The sequence below is a fragment of the Muscardinus avellanarius genome (assembly GCF_963383645.1).
Source record: "Muscardinus avellanarius genome assembly, chromosome: 9".
NCBI lineage: Eukaryota > Metazoa > Chordata > Mammalia > Rodentia > Gliridae > Muscardinus > Muscardinus avellanarius.
The window spans coordinates 3,584,964-3,604,539 of NC_137795.1; the positions used below are offsets into that span (position 1 = coordinate 3,584,964).

The 19,576-nt window shown below is 43.7% G+C and overlaps 2 protein-coding genes across 3 annotated transcripts in view; one reads left to right on the forward strand and one right to left on the reverse strand.

Annotated features, from left to right (window-relative positions):
• Positions 1-6,070, reverse strand: part of AVL9 (AVL9 cell migration associated) — a gene marked incomplete at both ends in the record, with an annotated part of 54,522 nt that extends 48,452 nt beyond the window's left edge. For both annotated transcript variants that reach the window (XM_080701391.1, XM_080701390.1), the window contains one exon: positions 5,978-6,070. In XM_080701391.1, the coding sequence (XP_080557517.1) occupies positions 5,978-6,070 (93 nt within the window). The remainder of the gene's footprint in view (positions 1-5,977) is intronic.
• A 4,375-nt stretch (positions 6,071-10,445) lies between these two features.
• On the forward strand, positions 10,446-14,916 carry LSM5 (LSM5 homolog, U6 small nuclear RNA and mRNA degradation associated; the record flags this gene model as incomplete). The annotated part of the gene is made up of 5 exons (XM_080701302.1): positions 10,446-10,491; positions 11,539-11,634; positions 13,411-13,438; positions 14,449-14,521; positions 14,884-14,916. 5 exons carry the CDS (start codon positions 10,446-10,448, stop codon positions 14,914-14,916), a joined length of 276 nt encoding a protein of 91 aa, XP_080557428.1.
• Between the last annotated feature and the right edge of the window lie 4,660 nt (positions 14,917-19,576).

Consider the following 19,576-nt stretch of genomic DNA (forward strand, 5'->3'; position numbering starts at 1 on the left):
CGGAGACTGAGACAGGAGGATCACGCTGGATGGAAGCTAGCCTCCGCTGGCTTAAGAAATCTTGCTTCCAAATAAAATATAAAATAGGTCTGGGGGTATAGCCCGGAGATAGAAGGCCCCTGGATTCTATCCCCAGTACCACAAAAAAAAAAAAAAAAAAAAAAAAAAAGAACCTGTACTTAAAGCCTTCAGCCTCTAATCCACATCCAGCTCTCTTTCCTAGGCCTGACTAGGAAAAAATTCCTGGGAAACTTGTAGATCCTACAGTTAACTACAGTATTTCTGAGAAATATAATTTAGGATATTCCAGCTTATCTGTCAATCAGCTAATAAGGACCCCAATCAGCCTGAAGACCCTAAGGCTGACCAGACCACAAGGAAGCACCTCAGGACTACCGGACCGAGCTCATCCTCACATACCTTCTCCAGCCCACCCCTCACGAAAGTCCCCTATAAGAGAGCCCTGAACTCCCCAAAATGCCTTCCTCATCTTGAGGGGCCCGCATTCTCTCTTGAATGTGTATTTCCTTACCTTTTCCCCAAATAAACCTCTGTCCATGTCTCTGACTGAAGTGTGCTGAAATTCTTCTGTCACGTTAGCAAGGACCCTGCAGATCCTGAGTTCCCTAGCTCACCCCAACATTACTAGGTTGATGAGAATCTTGCTACTTGCTGAGGCTATCCTCGAACCTATGATCCTCCTGTCTTAGCCTCCCAAATACTAGAAATACAGGCATGCACTGCCCTGCCCAGCTTCAAAACAATTTCAAACGTCAAGGTAATATTTAAAATCACTTAAAATGTTTTAAATGTTAAGTATATCAACTAGAAAAATCACTGCTGTACACCAGCATATTACCCACAGAATTCAATCCCATAAGCTACTCCCCCAAAGTAAAAAACAAGGCTAATAGATGTCAATTTTAATTTAAGTGAAGAAATTTTTCATTTAAAATACACCTAAAGCCAAGTGTGGTGGCACACGCTTGTAATCCCTGTGCTTGGGAGGCGGAGACAGGAGGATCGCACAGGTTCGAAGCCAGCCGCGCTGGCTTAAGAGACCCTGTTTCCAAATTTAAAAAAGTATAAAAATAGGTCTGGAGTGTAGCCTGGAGGTAGAAGGGCTTCCAGGAACCCAGTACCACCAACACACACACACACACACACACACACACACACACACCCCTAAAGACTTCAAAGGTGGGAAAATGTTCAAAAAAAAATAAACAAGCATGGCCTTCAAGCCTAGTGTTTAGGTCTGCAGCACAGCTGTGTTAAAAGGTATCTTTACCCAGAGGTCCTTAAGAAATGACAGCCACCATTCTCAGCCAAGCAGACTGGTAAGAGGCATTGCTTTTAAATGGTTTCACCTCCGTGAACTTGAATTTAAAAGTTACAAATTACAATCAAGCATGGGACTTCCCGATGAGTAATCCCAGTGCTCGGAAAGAACTGGTGATGGGCTTGACAGGCCACAGCAACCGTGGGCAGGTGCAACGGCAGGCGAACACGGTACTCACACAGTGAAAACCATCGAGCCAGTCAGTCCAAGGAGCCGCGCACTCAGCACTTTATACCTTGAAGTACTCCTAAAATGGGCTGGGGATGTAGCTCAGGATGGAGCATCCTTGAGTTTGATCCCCACCCAGGTGTAACACACACACTTTTTCTTGGGGGGGGGGTACTAGGTATCAAACCTAAGGGTACTTTACCTCTAAGGAACATCCCCAGCTCTTACTGTTTTTAGGCAGGGTCTCATTAAGTTGTTTAGGCTGGCCTCAAACTGGCAATTCTTCCTCAGACTCCGGAGTAGCTGGGATTACAGGCCTGTGCTACCACACTTGGAGATATATATAGATATTTATATTTATATTTATATTTATATTTATATTTATATTTGTGTGTGTGTGTGTTGCTGGAGATTGGATACAGAAACATTGGGCCCAGCAACATACACATATTCTAAAACATGGAATGAACCTGGATATGTAAGTGTGTGTATGTATTAGATTGAACCAAGGTGTACTCTACCTCCTCTACCTCTGAGTTACATCCCCAGTCCTTTTGTTTTGCTTTTTGAAACAGGGTTTAATTGGGTTGCTGAGTCTCACTACATTGCAGAGGCTGTCCTTGAACCTGTAATCTTCCTGTCTCAGCCTCCCAAGTACTGGGATTAAAATGTGTACTACCGCTCTGGGCTTGAACTTGGATTTTTGAAGGATTAAGAAAATAGCTGTAGCTGGGCGTGGTGGCACACTCTTGTAGTCCCAGTTTGGGAGGCTGAGACAGGAGGATCACGCAGGTTCAAGGCCAGCCTCAGCTACTGAGAGAGGCTCTCGGCAACTTAGTGAGACCCTGTTTCCAAATAAAATATAAAATGGGTCTGGGAGTATACCCGGAAGTAGAAAGCCTCTGGGTTCCACCCACAGTACCACCCCCCCCCCAAAAAAAAAAAGATCTGTAGAATGTATTAAAAAGACTAATTTGCATAAGAACTGATACTGAGAAATAAAATTATAGTAGAAATTTTAGTACACTACTTTTTATAATACGTTATATTAAAAATCAACATTGTTCTTAATGTTTTAAAAAAAGACTAAAAAGAGGAAAAGTAGGGGAAGCAAAAATAAAAAGATGTAGTTAAAACTATTTTTCCAATACTATTATACATCCACTGAATATCTTGTTCCTGCTAGATGAACTACTATGAATGTACATAAATTACATCTCCAGCAAATGTTTCATTGTTTTTGACCAAACTGACATCAATTTCATCAATCAACTCTGTGTGAGACTTTTATTCACCTACTCTGATTTTTGTTTTTGTTTTTTTCCCCAATACTGGGGATGGAACCCAGGGGCATTCTACCTCGGAGCTACACCCCCAACTCCCAGCCCTATTTTTTATTCTTTACTTTGAAACAGGGTCTCACTGAGTTGCAAAGGGACTAAGTAGCTGAGGCTGTCTGTGACCCGCGATCCTCCTGTCTCAGCCTCCCAAGTGCTCGGATTATAAGAGTGTGCCACCACACCCGGTTTAACCTGCTCTGCTTTTTTGAGTGGCCTGGCGGCTCCTCAGTACAATCTGGCTGGTACCTCGGAGGCTTCCCAGTGGTTTTTTAGATGACCCATGCATTCAACCTTAACTCTCTTTAGAGTCCAGAAATCATAGTGTTATCTTTCCAACCAACCTCCATTAATGAAACAATGGAAAACTAGCAGATGATTACTAGTAAGGCAAACTCTTCCTGAGAAATAGTTAACAGTTCCGTTAAAATTGTTTGACTCTTGTAGAAACAACAGTTTCTACTGCTTCATTTTCTGCTACACAGGAGCAGTAGGTGTATTTTTAGAAACTGCAATATAAATCAAGACACTCTGAGCACCTGAGGGAGAAAGCTTAACGGGATTCTCACCTTTCACTGCAGAACCCTTCGCCCTCTCTTCCTTTCTCTCAGGAACCCACAATCAACAAACATATTTATATTTAAAAAATAGACAAGCATTTTTACTTTCTAAAAGCCTGCAACCTAAAAATGCCACTAAAAGAGATGTAACTGGGCACAATGGTGCAGTTTGCAATCCTAGCTACTTGGAAGGCTGAGGTAGGAGGATCATAAGTTCGAGACCAGCCTGAGCAACCTAGCAAGACCCTGTCTCAAGGGGGGGCACTGCAGATGTAGCTCGATGGTGGAGTATTTGCCTAATATCTAATGTGTGTGAGGCCCTGGGTTCAATCCCAGTACCACAGAAGAGGAGGGGAGGGTAGAATGACTGTTTATACAGGAGTTGAGTTGGGAATGAAGAAAACGTTTTGTGAATAGAGGGCAGTGATTACAAAGCACTGTGCCTTTGTCACTCGACTGTATATTATGGTTAAAATGATATTAAGTTATGTGCAGTTTTTAAAAATAGAGACATGTAGTTATAATGACTCATAAACTAGCTGTGCAAGTATGCTCAAATCAACAGCCTTTCTGGGCTTCAGTTTACTCATTAGGTTTTAATTAATTTATTTTTGATACTGGAGATCAGACCTAGAGGCATTCTACGTCCGAGGTACATCCCTAGCTATCCCCATTTTATTTTTTATTACTGAAATACGGTCTCACTAAGATGCCGAGGCTGGCTTTGAACCGGTGATCCTTCTGTCTCAGCCTCTCAGGTACTGGGATTACAGGTGTATACCACCAAGCCTGACTCATCTGGAAATTTAATGGAGTTGGGCAGGATGATCTAAGGATCCCTGCTTATGTCTAAAATTATTATAAAGTATCTGGTAAAGCAAACTGAGAAGAAAAACTAAGGTCTTGCTGGAGATCACAGGAGCTGTGACGTCATGAGGTCCCTGGGTCTCCCCATCCCCAGCAAAATGTTCAGTTTACAAAAATCAAAATGTTCATCTTTACCTTAGTGCTGAAACCCAAAGCCAGACATGGCAGAGAAAAGCCAGAGAACCCAGGATGCTACAGCGCGCGCGCGCGCGCGCACACACACACACACACACACACACACACACACAATATCTTGACTTTTGGATGACAACAAATTGATTTTATCCTATTTCCTACCAAAATAGGTATTAAAATAGATATTTTTGTATATGTATAATATATGTATATATAGGTACTGGGGATTAAGCCCAGGGACATTCTAACAGTGAGCAACACCCAAAGCCCTTCGTTTTTAAAAGTTTGGAACATGGTCTCACTAAATTACCACATACCTGCCTTGAACTTGCAATGCCTCCCAACTACTGGGGTTATTTATAAGCATGCATCACATCAGCCCCAAATAGCTATTTTCATTTTTTCTTGCCCATTCAGTAAGGTTCTTTTTTTTCTTAATATACTTTTCAGTACAGTTCTTAAGTGCATTTGCCCTGAAAATGTTTTCTTTACCCTGAAAGATTTCTGCAGTGTCACAGCAAAATAAACACAATGTGGTGTGGCAAACAATGGTAGATGTGACTCTAGGATTATTTTGCAGTGTGACCTCAGTGATACCATTTTACTTCCCCCAAGTTTCAGTTACTTCATCTATACCCGAAGAAAGTTATAAAGTGACTAGTAAGTTCAAACACATGGAGTTCTAAAGTACTGAAACTCTTGTGGTACCATGCTGCCACTCATATCCTCCCTGGTGTCTTTCTCTATCGTTTTTACCTGAAGGATGAGGGCTCCATCTTAAAGTAGCTTTAAAACACACACACACCATCACTCCTTCACATGCTTTTCTGTTACCATCCTCTAACGAACTGAACTTGTGGCAATAGGTCGTCTAAAATGTCGTATTTTCTGTGAAAGGCAAGAACCCGAATGCTACATGACCTAGTGGTAGAAATCAGTATTTTCAATACTTTAAGCATTTTAATCCACTGTTCACTAGCACATTATGACATCACTGCCTTCCAGTGTTAGCGCCTTCACTAAATCGTCCTGTTTCTGTTTTGTTACTCTGCCGGCAATACAGATTGCAAATGTTCCCTTTCAGATGCTAGATTAAAGATCCAGTGAAGACGCTGAAAAACGTCTACCTGTATATTCTGCTCAGTAAATACACTTCAACTAACGCAACTTATGGGGAGAGGTTAACCTCTGCACAATGCAAGCTCTGGACAAGACCAAATAGCCAAAGCCAGGAGGGCGGGGCCAGTCGAACACGACCGATCGGAGGCGAAGACATCAACAAAGCAAGCTGCTTTTCCTACCGGGCGTCTGCGTGCGCTTCGACCTACCCGGGGCGCCTGCGCGGGGCGCACCGCTCCCTACCTTGAAAACGGGGTCCGGTGCCTAATTCTGGTAAGTATTCCGATTGTGGGCGGCACCCCGCCAGCCGGTGGAGCCCGACGGGCGGGAAGCAGCGCGGCGACCTCCCTCCCTCCCTCCCGCCGCGGCGGCGCGGGAACACCTGTCAGCCTCCGCCGGCCGGCTCCGCCGCGCGCCGCCCGCAGGCCGCTGGCCGGCGGGCCCCTCACCTGGCAGCCCTTCTTGTGGTGGAAGCCGACCACCACGATGTGCAGGACGGGCCCCCGGGGGGCGCCCTCGCCGCCGCGCCCGGCCTTCTCCATGCGCGCCGCCGGGCCCGCGGGACGACCGCTTCAACCGCCGCGGCCGGCGGGCGGGCCGTCTGCGCGGCGCACGGGGACGGCGACGGCCTCGGCTCAGCGGGAGCGCCGCATGAGGGCGGCTGGGCCAGAGGCCGGGGCTCCGCAGCTCCGCGCCGCCCCCCGCCGCCGCCGCCGCCGCCGCGCGCGCCCTCCTCCGCTTCCGCCGCTTCCGGGCTGTCACCTGACGCGGCGGCCGGGGGCGGGGCCAAGGGCGGGGTCAGGGGCGGGGCCAAGGGCGGCGCCAAGGGGCGGTCTCGAGGGGCGGGGCAGGGGCGGAGGCGTGGGCGCGGTCTCGAGGGGCGGGGCTTGCCGGCGGGGCGGGGCCTGCGGGCGGGGCGGGGCCGGTGTGGGGTTCCGAAGGAGGGCCGGCGCCTGGCGGATGGCTGTCACACCTGCTCCATTCTGCGCAGCTCTGGTGTCAGATGGCTTCCCCCTTCTTTGTTTTGACGTCTTCTTCCTTAAAACCTCCGCCCCTTTCCTCAGCTTTCCTTCTCCGGAGACATCTTTTGTGTCCATTCTCCAATCCCTTCCACTCTCTGGCTTAAGAGTCTTTCTTCCCAACTCTTAAATATTTAAATAACACGGAGGGAGGCATCTTGGTGACGCTTCAACCTTTAAATTGCTTGCTTTCCTGAGATTCCTCTCGTTTTCTTGCGGGGTCCCCCCATCCCCATCTTATATTTTAGGTATAGGGGCTTGGGAGAGATGTAAGGATTGAAGAGAATATCATGGACAATAATGCACATTTACGTGAGACCTGTAAAATGATTATTCTAGTCGTGACATTTAAGCAAAATATTTTTTCCATTCCCAATTTTTCTGGTCAGCACAAAGTACACGAATATTGTTGTCACTTCAGTTTTTTAACTATTGGTTGTATTATTTCAATTTTTTAAAGCAATGCATCTCAGATCAATTTCAAGTGAGTAACAAATTCCAACAGACTTTGGGAATCTTATACACGGCAATTGTGGAATAAACTAAAGGATAAATACCTGCCTCAAATAAAATTTGAGATTACTACAGTAACTGGATTTGAAGTTTACTATCAGTATGTGGATATTCCTTCCTGTAGGCAACCTTACTTAATATTGCTTTTTTTTTCTACTTCTGGTTTTGATATGTAAGGACTTCCATTTTAAGCAAGCTTCCCGAATCAGATTTAGTTTCTTTGATCCAGTAGAACTGTTTTAATGCCAATAAAAATACTGTAAACATTTTCAATATGTTGCTAGCCAGATCGTGTGTGTGTGTGTGTGTGTGTGTGTGTGTGTGTGTGTGTGTTACTGTGGATGGAACCCAGAGGCCTTCTACCTCCGGGCTATACTCCCAGACCTCTTTTATGTTTTATTTGGAAACAGGGTCTCTTACGCCAGCGCGGCTGGCTTCGAACCTGTGCGATCCTCCTGTCTCTGCCTCCCAAGTGCGGGGATTACAAGTGTGCGCCACCACGCCTGGCATGACTTTGTATTTTGAGCCTCATGGATATTAAGGAGAATGTTGATGGGTATGAATGAAACGATAAATTCCAAGAATGTTAACTAAGCCCTACAGTGCACCCGAAAATGCAGTGGAATGATGCCTCCGACAAAAGAAACTGCTGCCTTAAAATGGGTTGTCTGGTATGAAAGCAAGATAATTTTGGAACCATCTAGTGATACTAGTTGCATGTAGTCTCTACTGCACGCCAATCATCATGGTGGTATCAAGTATTAAGAAATGAAGATAAGTAAGTAGTAGCTCATATTTAATAGGGTTTACTATGTGCCAGGTCTGACACTATTCATTTTCATGGATTATTTCATTAATCTTCACAATAATCTTATAAATAGATATTATTATTTCCGTTTTTTGGGGAATTGAACCCAGAGATATTCTACCTGTGAGCTACACTCCCAACCCTTTTTATTTATCTATTTTTATTTTGAAACAGAGTCTCATTAAGTTGCAGATGGCCTTACTAAATTGCCGAGGCCAGCCTCAAACCTGTGATCCTCCTGTCTTAGTATTGGGATTACAGGCATGGGCCACCACTCTCAGCCTGCCTAACCAACTCTCATCTTCATCCTACAAGACTAGACTCTCTTAACTCTGTTATGAAGATTTTCAAGTTATCTACGTGTCCAGTGGGCCAGATATTTAACTTGAATACAGGAATTTGATGATACTTGCCTCAAATGGTGGTCTTAAAGATTAGAAATGAGCCGGGCATGGTGGTGCATGCTTGTAATCCCAGCATTTGGGAAGCTGAGACAGGAGGATCTTGGTTCTATGACAGCCTCAGCTACTTAGTTAGGCACTTTGCAATTCAGTGAGACACTGTTTCAAAACTAAAAAGACTGAAAAATAGGGCTGGGAGTGTAGCTCTGTGGTACAATGCCCGTGGGTTCCATCCCCAATACTGCAAAAAAAAAAAAAAAAAGCATTTGTAAGCGTTTATGCTGTAATCTCAACACTTGTGAGGCTAAGACAGGATGATTGCAGGTTCCAGCCCAGCCTCAGCAACTTATCAAGGCTCTCAACAACTTAGTGAGACTGTGTTTCCAAATAAAAAATAAGATAGGGCTGGGAGTTATGGCTCAGAAGTAGACTGTCCCTGCCTGGGTTCAATTCCCAGTGCCACAAGAAAGAAAAGAGATGGAAAGGAAGGAAGGAAGGAAGGAAGGAAGGAAGGAAGGAAAAGAAAGAAAGGGAAAGAAAAGCAGTGTAATTTAAGTGTCCTGGTTTATCTAGTATGTGCTCAATACTTATGGGATGAAAATAGGAAGGGGTGGGGGGAGGAAGCCTGGCAGTGGCACTTGCCTGTAATCCCAATACTTGGGAGGCTGAGACAGGAGGACTGAAGGCATGATGACTGAAGACAGCTTCAGCAAGGAGTGAGACTCCCATCAACCTAGGAAGACCTTGTTTCAAAATAAAAACAAAAATAGGGCTGCGGTTACTCCAAGGTAGAATGTCCTTGAGTTCAATGTTTAGTTCCCCCCTCACACACCCACACAGAAGAAAAAGGCAACGAAAATAAAAAAACAAATGATTGAAACTTAGAAAGAAGTTCAGTTTTCTAGAATCTTTGAAGCTAAAAAGAGACCCTTTTACCTTATATATTGAATTTCATTGAGGCTTTTACATACATTTTATACTTGTATAAATCGTTAAGCTCCTGCAAGGGCAGAAGACCCTTCTTGTGTTGTACATTGCTTCATACTCAGCAAACTGTTGGTTAAGCAGTAAGCAATAATTATTTTTTCAGTGGAGGAGCGGCCATGTTTCGCAACTATGGGAGGACAGATATACTTTGTGACTGCTCATGTTTAGATGGTTTAGCTTTAAGTTCCTAGAATACAAATATAAAATGGTCTATGGCAGAGAATTTGTTTCCTTTCTATTTTTTTTAAACAGAAGCGCAAATGATTTTTCCAAGTGTGATGACATCAACATATAACTTAGAGTGACATCTGGTGGTTGTTAGACAATGATTGTTGAAGAAATATTGGATAAAAATGCTTATAAATAGAAAAATGAAAAGAAAAAAATCGTAAATTTCCAGTATAGAAGTGCTTTTTGAAGTTTTTTAAATTTTGTTTTTATTTGGGTGTTGATACTGGGGGTTGAATCCAGAGGCATTCTACCTCTGAGCTACATTCCTAACCCTTCAATCCCACCCCCCCAAACAGGGTCTTGCTTGATTACTGAGAGTCACTCAGTCTCGCTAGGTTGCTGAGGCTGTCCTTGAACCTAGCTCAGCCTCCCAAGTACTGGGATTACAGGCTGTGCCACCGTGCCGCTTCCAAAACATTTATTTATTTTATAATGCTGGTTATGGGGTTTTGATTCCCTGGGAGCAGTAGATTCTTTAAGAAAATGGGTAGTTTTTGCGACAACTGCAGAACAGTTTTTCCCACTGAAGTGGGAAACAAGAACTGATTTTACTGGTCTGAAGACAAATCCTGATTTGAGATTCAACTTTCTAGGGGAAAATAAGGCGACGAAAAGATTTCCGTATTTTTTGTCTTTTGGGTTAGAGGAAGAATTTATTCACGAGGCAGATACGCCGACGGCACAATTGGCTTCCGTAAAAAAGGCACAACAGTCAGCGGATGGAAATATTTCGCGAGAACCCACTGAAGGAACCCAGGAAGGAGCGGGCTCGACCCACTTGGACCCGCCCGATCGCACACTCAGCCTCTGATTGGTCGAGCCTGCTCGCGCTGCGATTGGTCGAGCCTGCTCGCGCTGCGATTGGCCGAGCCTGCCCGGGCTGCGGGAAAAGCGGAAGCGCGCTCTTTTAAAGTCGCCGTCCCGACGTCGGAGGACGCGGGCCACTTCCGGCTTAGCCATGGCGGCGAACGCTACCACCAACCCGTCGCAGCTGCTGCCGCTGGGTAATGGTCTTCTCCTGGGGGGCGCGGGCGGGAGGCTGACGTTCGGGACGGGGGAGCAGGGGACGCCCGCGCTCGGACGTGGTTGGGGGAGGCGGAGCCGCCGCCGGCGAGGGTCCCGGCGCCGCGAAGGCGCCCCCCGCCCTTGGGTGGCAGTCCCGTTCTCCACCTGGCTGGTCAGGGTTCCCGGTCAGCGTAGCCTGCCGTGATGCATAACGCCGCCGCCCGCGGTGAGCCCGGAAAGGGAAGGTGGGACGAGTCCTGTTTGTCGTCCATTCCTTCAGGTTCCCACACCTGCCTCGGCTCTGTGCAGCCTGGAGCTTAAACCGCAGCCAGAGAACTGGACAATACCAAGATCGCTAAAGAGATCATTATGCTTCTCTTATGTGATAGCTGGTGACGAGTGACTGAATTAATGGTTGTGGCCGTGATGGGGAGATTTTCATTCTTTCCTTCACTTGTTAGATTCTTTTTTAGCTTTTTAATGTTTTGGTGGTACTGGGGGTGGAGCCCAGGGGCCTTCTGCTTCCGGGCTATACTCCCAGAACTATATTATATTTGGAAACAGGGTCTCTTAAGCCAGCTGAGGCTGGCTTCGAACCTGTGTTATCCCCGTCTCAGCCTTCCAAGCGCGGGGATTACCAGCGTGCGCCACCACGCCTGGCTCTGGCTCGTTTGTTCGATTCTTGAAATGCGCGGTCTACGCCAGACGCTGTTCATCGAGTGAAACAGTGATGAGCAGGTCTCTGCCCTGATGGAGCTTAGAGTCAGGGGAGAATATGTGTTCATATAATAAGCAGTATAATAACCAAGTAAAACAAGTATAATGGCACAAGTACAAATTGTTAAAAAGAGAGGTTAATGGAACTTAGGGAAGACTTTCTGTTAAAGTGATGATTGAACAGAGTTTTGTGTTCAAATAGGACCTAAAGTTCTTGAACGGATATTTTTCCTGGTTCACTTTCACCATGTGTAAATAGCGAATGGCAGTAGGCACGTAAATGTTTGTGGAAATAATGAAAAGATAAAACCATCCTTTTCCTTCTGCAGAGCTTGTGGACAAGTGTATCGGATCAAGAATTCACATCGTGATGAAGAGTGATAAAGAAATTGTTGGTACACTTCTAGGATTTGATGACTTTGTCAGTATCCTTTAAAAAATGGTGATGGCATATTTAAAAAAAATTTTTTTTGAGGTACTGGGGATTGAACCCATTGACATTTTACCTCCGAGCTATACCCCCAGCCCTATTTTTATTCTTTCTTTCTTTATTTTGAGTTACTGGGGATGGAACTCAAGGGCATTCTACCTCCAGGCTACACCCCCCAGCCCTATAGTTTAGTCTTTTTATTTTTTATTTATTTATTTTTATTTGTGGTACTGGAGATGGAACCTAGGGGCATTCGACCTCTGAGTTATACCCCTAGCCCTATTTTTTATTCTTTATTTTTATTTTAATTAATTAATTAATTAATTTTTTTGGTGGTACTGGGGATGGAACCCAGGGGCCTTCTACCTCTGGGCTACACTCCCAGACCTATTTCATATTTTATTTGGAAACAGGGTCTCTTTAGCCAGCTGAGGCTGTCATTGAACCTGCGTGATCCTCCTGTGGGGCCTCCCAAGTGCGGGGATTACAACCGTGGGCCACCAAGCCCGGCCGGCATATTCTTTATTTTTAAACCATTTTTAAACCGGGTCTCACTGAGTTGCAAAGGGTATCACTAAGTAGCTGAGGCTGTCCTTGAACCATGATCCTCTGGTCTCAGCCTCCCAAGTGCTAGGACTACAAGCTTACGCCACCACACCTGGCTAGTCTTTTTATTTATTTACTTATTTTTTTATTATATTATTATTATTATTATTATTATTATTATTATTGTTATTATTATTATTGGTGGTACTGGGGATGAAACCCTTCTACCTCCAGGCTACACTCCCAGACCTATTTTCTTATTTTATTTTATATTTTTTATTTGGAAGCAGGATCTCTTAAGCCAGTGAGGCTTGCTTCGAACTTGCGCAATCCTCCTGTCTCCACCTCCCAAACACGGGGATTATAAGTGTGTGCCACCACGCCCCAGCTTAGTCTATTTATTTATTTATTTATTTATTTATTTATTTATTTATTTATTTATTTGTGGTACTGGGGTTCCTGGAAACTCTTCTACCTCCGGGCTACACTCCCAGACCTATTTTTTATTTTTATTTGGAAACAGGGTCTCTTAAGCCAGCGAGGCTGAGTCTTTTTATTTTTAAAACAAGGTCTCATTGAGTTGTGAAGGGCCTCACTAAGTAGCTGAGGCCATCTGAGAACTGCAATCCTCCTTTCTCAGCCTCCCGAAGGCTGGGATTACAAGCCTGCACCACCATGCCCGGCTTCTCCATAGTTTTTTTTTTTTTTTTTTTTTTTAATGTATTTACTAACATAAGAGCTGTAGACATATTTCGGACTTTTATGATAAAAATCATTTTATTTCAGGGAACTTGTGATAATGTTTTAAGAAGTGTGGGTGTGGCAGTGTATACCTGTAATCCCAGTACTTGGGAAGTTAAGACATGAGGCTTGAGGTTCAAAGCCAGCCTCAGCTACTTAGTGAGGTCATTTGCAACCTAGTGAGACCCTGTTTTAAAATAAAGAAAAATAGGGCTGGGGGTATAACTTGGAGGTGGAAAGCCTCTGGGTTCCATCCCCAGTACTGCAAAAAAAAAAAAAAAAAAAAAAAAGGAGGGGAACTAGGAATAGAATGCCCCTGGGTTCAATCTCCAGTGTAAATAAATAAGTAAATGTACTCAAAGAAGTTCATACCAACAGTAAGCCTTTTGAATTTGAGCAATTGTGTTAAACATAATTACACTTCAACAAAAGTAGAAGCCAGAGTAAATTTAACATGGTTTATTTTCTTAACATCAAATTTCAGATATGGTGCTGGAAGATGTAACAGAATTGTGAGTAGTATAAAATATTAACAATTGAGGCAGATTTCTTTTTAATTAAAGGCAGTGATAGTATGATTAAGTCAATAAAATGATTGAGAAAATATTACTTGTTGGATTACTTTAGAGACAAATTTTATTTATTGATGTTCATAAAATTAAATTACAGGGTTATTGCTTTAATGTAATTTTTACCAAATTGCTAGAAAAATCAATGTAGACAAAATTGTAAGGTAAAAGATAATAAAAATAGCCAGCAATTTTAGGGCCCAGTCAAATCAAGTAAGCTAAGCATGGTGGCACACCCTTGTAATCCCAGTACTTTGGAGGCTGAGACAGGAGGATGGCATGTTTGTGGTGAGCCTTAGCAACTTGTGAGGCCCCACAACTTAATGAGACCCTATTTCAAAATAAGGAATAAATTAGGGTTGGGGATATAGGCTGGAGGTAGAATTTCCCTGGGTTCAATCCCCAGTACCACACACACACGCATAAAAAAGCCAAGTTAACTAATAATAGGACTTAATTGTATGACAAAATGTAAATGATGGCTCAATTAATTTATAAATATTATGACCAATATTTTTGTTTTCAAAATGGAACTAATAATAGATTGGGTTTTTAAGAATCAATAATAATGTGTTAAAGAAAAAGAGTGAGGCTGCTAAATGTTTCATTTCATATCGGATTTCCGCAGCAAGTTTTATCTTTTTTTTTTTGAGGAAGCTTTAGTGGATGTGGATCTGAGCCCAGTAGGTCTGTTCTGTTTCATTTGATGAAGACTCTACATTATCCAGTGGATAATCTCTATCTGAAAATAATGTAATTACTGACCACATTCATTTATATGCAAAAACATTCTTTTTCATGCTGGAGATCAAAATTTAGGGCTTTGTGCATGAAAAGCATGTGCTCTACCACTGAGCCGTGCTCTTGCCCCAAGAATAACCTTTTGAGGAAAGAAAAGTATTTCTGAAATGTTGCCTCTGTTTAATCTGACTCATTTTTATCTGTTCATTTAGTGAAATCACACCAGAAGGAAGAAGGATCACTAAGTTAGATCAGATCTTGCTAAATGGCAATAACATAACAATGGTAAGACACATTTAGGCCCATTTTTGTAAGGCAAAGTTGACGGAATTTGTACTGCTCACTTCACTAAGTGCTCAGGGCCGGTAGTGCGTAGGATGGGAAAGGGCTCTGATGGCGAGAGCCCCACTGAGCAGGCTTTGGACCTAAGCATTAGTTTGCTGGGGCTTTTTAATCTTTTATTTTGTTAGAAATTATTGTTGAGACACTTAAGTATTAAGCTGGTGGTGTTGGAATTGTGGGTAGATACTGATGACCTAGAGATGGTGGGTGGGGAGGGCAGAGGTGGCTTTGGTCAGTAAGGAGCACTTCAGGGTTTGGAGATGGCCTGGTGGTATTATTAATACGTTCTTTTTTCTCCAATACAGCTGGTTCCTGGAGGAGAAGGACCTGAAGTATGAATGGGTTTCCTTGACTTTTGCTAGATTCCATTTTGTCTAATGATGGCAACAAAATAGAATTTTTTTTACCTTTTAATGTTTAGATTCTATAAAGCTAAGTTTCCCGTTAAAGGGAAATGCTTTGAAGCTGTATGACCATTTTTCTAAGTTAATCATGATTATCTTGGAAAAAGAAGAAAAGAGTTTGTTCTTTGAAGACAAAAAATAAAAGTGTTTTGGTTACCTGTCACCTTCTTTATTCTGCTACAGTAGTCATGCAGCAAAGATTGCAGTTGTCTTGCCACTTGTTTTCTGTGGTTTCCTATCCATTTGCATCTGCGTTTATATTACCATTGAGTTTTCAAATGGGTGAATCAAAAGCGTAAACAACAAATAAGCTGAACTTCCTCAACATTACAAGCTTTCAGGCTTCAAATAAACACCACAAGAAGGCGAAAAGACAGTCAATAGAATGGGGGAAAATATTCGTAAAGCATATAGCTGATAAGGGACTTGTAGAACATACAAAGAAATTATATAACTCAATAGCAAGACAGCCCAATTTAAAAATGGGCAAAGGATCGGAATAGGCATTTTTCCAAAGAAAATATGCAAATGACCAATGAGGGCCCGAGAAGACGCTCAGATGCAGATCAAGCCACAGGGAGAGCCTCTGCATGCTAGGATAGCTATAGGAATTGTGTGTGGGGGGGTAGCAAGTGTTGGTGAGGAAATGAGAATTCTACAGCATTGTTGAGAGGAGTGGAAAGTGATGGATCTGCTATGTGGAAACAATTTGAGGATTCCTCAAGAAGTTCAACAGTTACCATATGACCCAGAAATCCTCTTCTAGGTTTATACTCAGTACAACTAAAAGCATACACAAAAACACGTTTACACGTGTGTTCACAGCAGCATTATTTACGATAACTCCAGAGTGGAAACAACCCTAGTGCACCAAAAGATGGAGAGATGTATAAAATGTGATTTAGCCATAAAATTGAATACTCAGCTGTATAAAGAATGGAAGTACTTACTCATACAACACTGGAGGAACCTCTAGGACATAAAGAGAGAACGCTAAGATGAAGGAAGGCAGACAACAGACACATGGTTCCACATACGTGAAACGTTTGCATCAGGCAAATCCATACACCCTTAGTGGTTGCCAGGGGCTGAGTGGGGAAAGGAAAGTTCTAAGCGGTGTAAGTATACAATCAGTGGTGATAGTTTGCACAACTTTGGGAATACACTAAGACCTGTGGACTTGCACACAGGTTATTTTTATGGCATGTGAATTGTATCCGTTTTGTGAGACGTCTAATGTGACTTGTGAGGCCTAAATGGATCCTGTTCTGTGAGTGACAGCCCAGGCTGTGGCTGCTGAAAGACTGCCCAAGCATCAGCCCCCCTGTGGTCAAGACAGTAAGACTTTGGGGAAGACTGTTGGAGCTTTTAACTTAGTTTTACACTCTTGGACTCACAAAGATAAAGGAATTTAACTTGAATTTCTGTTGGATTTTGATTTGCAAGGAGATTGAATTCTTGAAATTGTTTATGTAAGTTTGATAGTGAGGAAATTAGATTGAAATGTCTATTATTGACATTTTATTAATGGGTCTTTGTGCTTTGATATGCCAGTTCAGACAATGTAGCTGGGCATACTTTATGATGGAAAATGAAGTGAATTTTCAGGCTTGGGATTATAGAAGTTTTAAAGTTGATTTAACTTACCTATATTCTGACCCCTTTTAGAGCCTTTTGGGACAAAATCTAACCTGGTTCCAGGGTCCCAAGAAGATAATCAGAGGGACAATAATTGGCATTCAGGAAGACTTCATGATAAATTATGCTCTGATTCTTTACAGCTTTGATGGTTAGGCACAGTGGTGAAAAGAACAAGGGACAGGAATGGAAGGGAGGGATCCTTCCTTCCCTGTTCTGGTGTTTTGTTTTACACGGAGAAGGATGAGTGTCACACACCCAGCCTCTGTCCCTTTACTCCCCGTGCTCCAGGAGATGTGCACTAAACTAACTTAAACATGAAGAGGGGAAGCTAGATGTGCCCACCCCGTCTCCTCCAGGGAGTGCATTGCCTGCAAACAGCCCGAGTCCTCTGCTGTCAGTTGTGTAGCTCTCTGCCCCTAAATGATGAGATCAAGGTGGTCCAGCAATGCCCGTGATTTTGGTGTGTAAATCTCAATGATTCTGGAGTTCCATACAAAAAAGTTAACCATAGTCCTTCGGTACATACAAGAAACATCATCCCCCTCACCTGTGTCAGTAATAACTATCCACTGATTTACCATTTTGTCTTTTTCCTCAATTGGTTTGGAACTCAGTTGTGGAAGGGGGTGGGCACTGTGAGGTCTGGCCATGAGGTCATGCCAGAGGAGGACTGGAACAAAGGAACAAAGAAAGAAAACGCCCCCTGACCATTGCCCTGCCCCGCGATGACCAGCTACTAGCGCACCAACCAGCAGCTCACAGGAGGCTCCTGTACCCCTTCCCTCTTCCCCGCCCCATACAAAGCCTGTAAGGAGGCGGGCTTTCTCTTTGCCTGGTCAGATGCCTCCTTCCAGGCTTTATTCCTAAATAAAGCCTGTTCCCTGCTATCGGGCCCCATATACCCAACAGGGTCTACTGATTATTTCATCCTTCAAGACTCCAGTAGCCCTCAAGTCTGCTGCACTAATACAATGGGCTCTGTCATTGCTTCTGACTGCCCCCATCACACTGTTACATCTGTCCTCCGCAGCCATCAGATCATTCGAGTGATTAATCCAAAATGCAGGATATGATCACACAACACTTTGACCTTCAACCCCGTCAGCAACCTACCCTCTACATAAAAAGCCCAAGTTCCCTAACAGGATGCAATGAAGGGTACCCATCAACCTTGGCACGCACATCTGATCTTGCTGTAGTAACAACTCACCACACCAGCTGTTTCCCCTGTTTGGATTTTGACTTTACTCCTGTTGGACCTCTGTGGCAATAGCCTTGTTTCCAAACTCCTCTTCACTCCAGAAAAGGCTCAAGCACCACCTCCTCCAGGGAGCCCTCCAAGACCCCACAATCTTCCTCAAATACTCCACACTTACACAGACAGGTCATGGAGACTCCAAGGTGCTTTTTCTTTACCCTTGTCTTGTATAGCTGTTCACTTCTAGGAAAACAGCATCAGGCTATGCGGACCATGCAAAGTCCTAGTGCCAAGGGAAACAGATGCTCTTACGCTGTGGGACCAGAGACCAGAGTCTGGGCGGTTGCTATCACCAACAGCATCCTCACCTGAGTATCTTAAGAGTTTGGCTGGCATGGTCAGTGAGTCTCAGTTCAGAGACAAAATTATGCTTCTGACTATTAATGGAAGGTCAGAGACAGGAGGTTGAGAGGGTCCCGGCACTCTGAATTGCATTCTTGGAAGACTAGGATCCTGTCTGATGTCCACTTACGTAGTGGATGTGATATTTGATCGTAGGTCGACCTGATGTCCTGTGTACTCCATTCACGTGAAGTGTGAGGTCAGTTAGCATCAACTGGAATATAAAGTGGCCGCAAACCAGGCTTAATCCTCTATATCTAGGTGACCTCCGCTGAATCTTTGGTTATTAGGCACAGATTTTTTAGTTTAGGGGGAAAAAGTCATGCATCACACCAACTGACCACAAGAGGGCGCTGTGTAACTAGGCCCTGTTGCTACAGCCACAGTCTTGGTTTTTGCTAGCACCTCATGTTTAAGAGTCTGAAGGAGGTGCTAGTGTCTGATTTGCTTTATTTACTAATCATCATAGGACGTGGACAGGTAAAGAGTTGAACTCCTATCACTATTTCACACTTTCAAAAAAGCTGTGTGTGTGCATATCCCTATAACCCAGTACTCAGGGGACTGAGACAGGAGGATCACAGGTTCAAAGCCAGCCTCAGCAACTTAGATTCTGTTTCAAATTTAAAAAATGAAATAGGGCTGGGGTGCAGCTCAGAGGTAGAACACTCTTAGATTCAATCCCTAATACAAAGGGGGAAAAGGACAAATTCTCTTTTGTCATTTATATATTCTATTCATATATTCTATAGAAGGTATCCTTCCTTCTTTCCTTTCTCCCTTCCTTCTTTTTTTCCTTTTTCCCCCTTCCTTCCCTCCCTCTCTTTCCTTTTTTTCTTCTTTTTGTGGTATTGGAGATTGAACCCAGGGACTATCTACCTCCAAACTATACCTTCAGCCCTTTTACTTTTTGCTTGGAAACAGGGTCTCATTATGTTGCTTGGGCTGTTCTTGAACCTGCAATCCTCCGGCCTCAGCCTCTCAGGTACTGGAATTACAGGTGTGCATCTCTAATTTTTTTAGGTGAAACATAAAAAGGGCCTTACGGCTTGGCCAAGAACTGAACTTACAGAGCAATTAATTTTAGGACAATAAGTAAAATAAGGCAGTAGGAAGATTGCAAGATAGGCTCATGTTATCACAATTCATTAAAAAATGTAACCACTTAGCCGGGCTGGTGGCGCACGCTTGTAACCCCAGCATTCGGGAGGCTGAGACAGGAGGGTCGCAGTTCAAAGACAGCCTCAGCTATTTAGTGAGGCCCTTTGGAACTCGGTGAGACCCTGTTTCAGCATAAAGAATAAAAAACAGGGCTGAGGGTGTAGCTCAGAGGTAGAATGCCCCTGGGTTCTA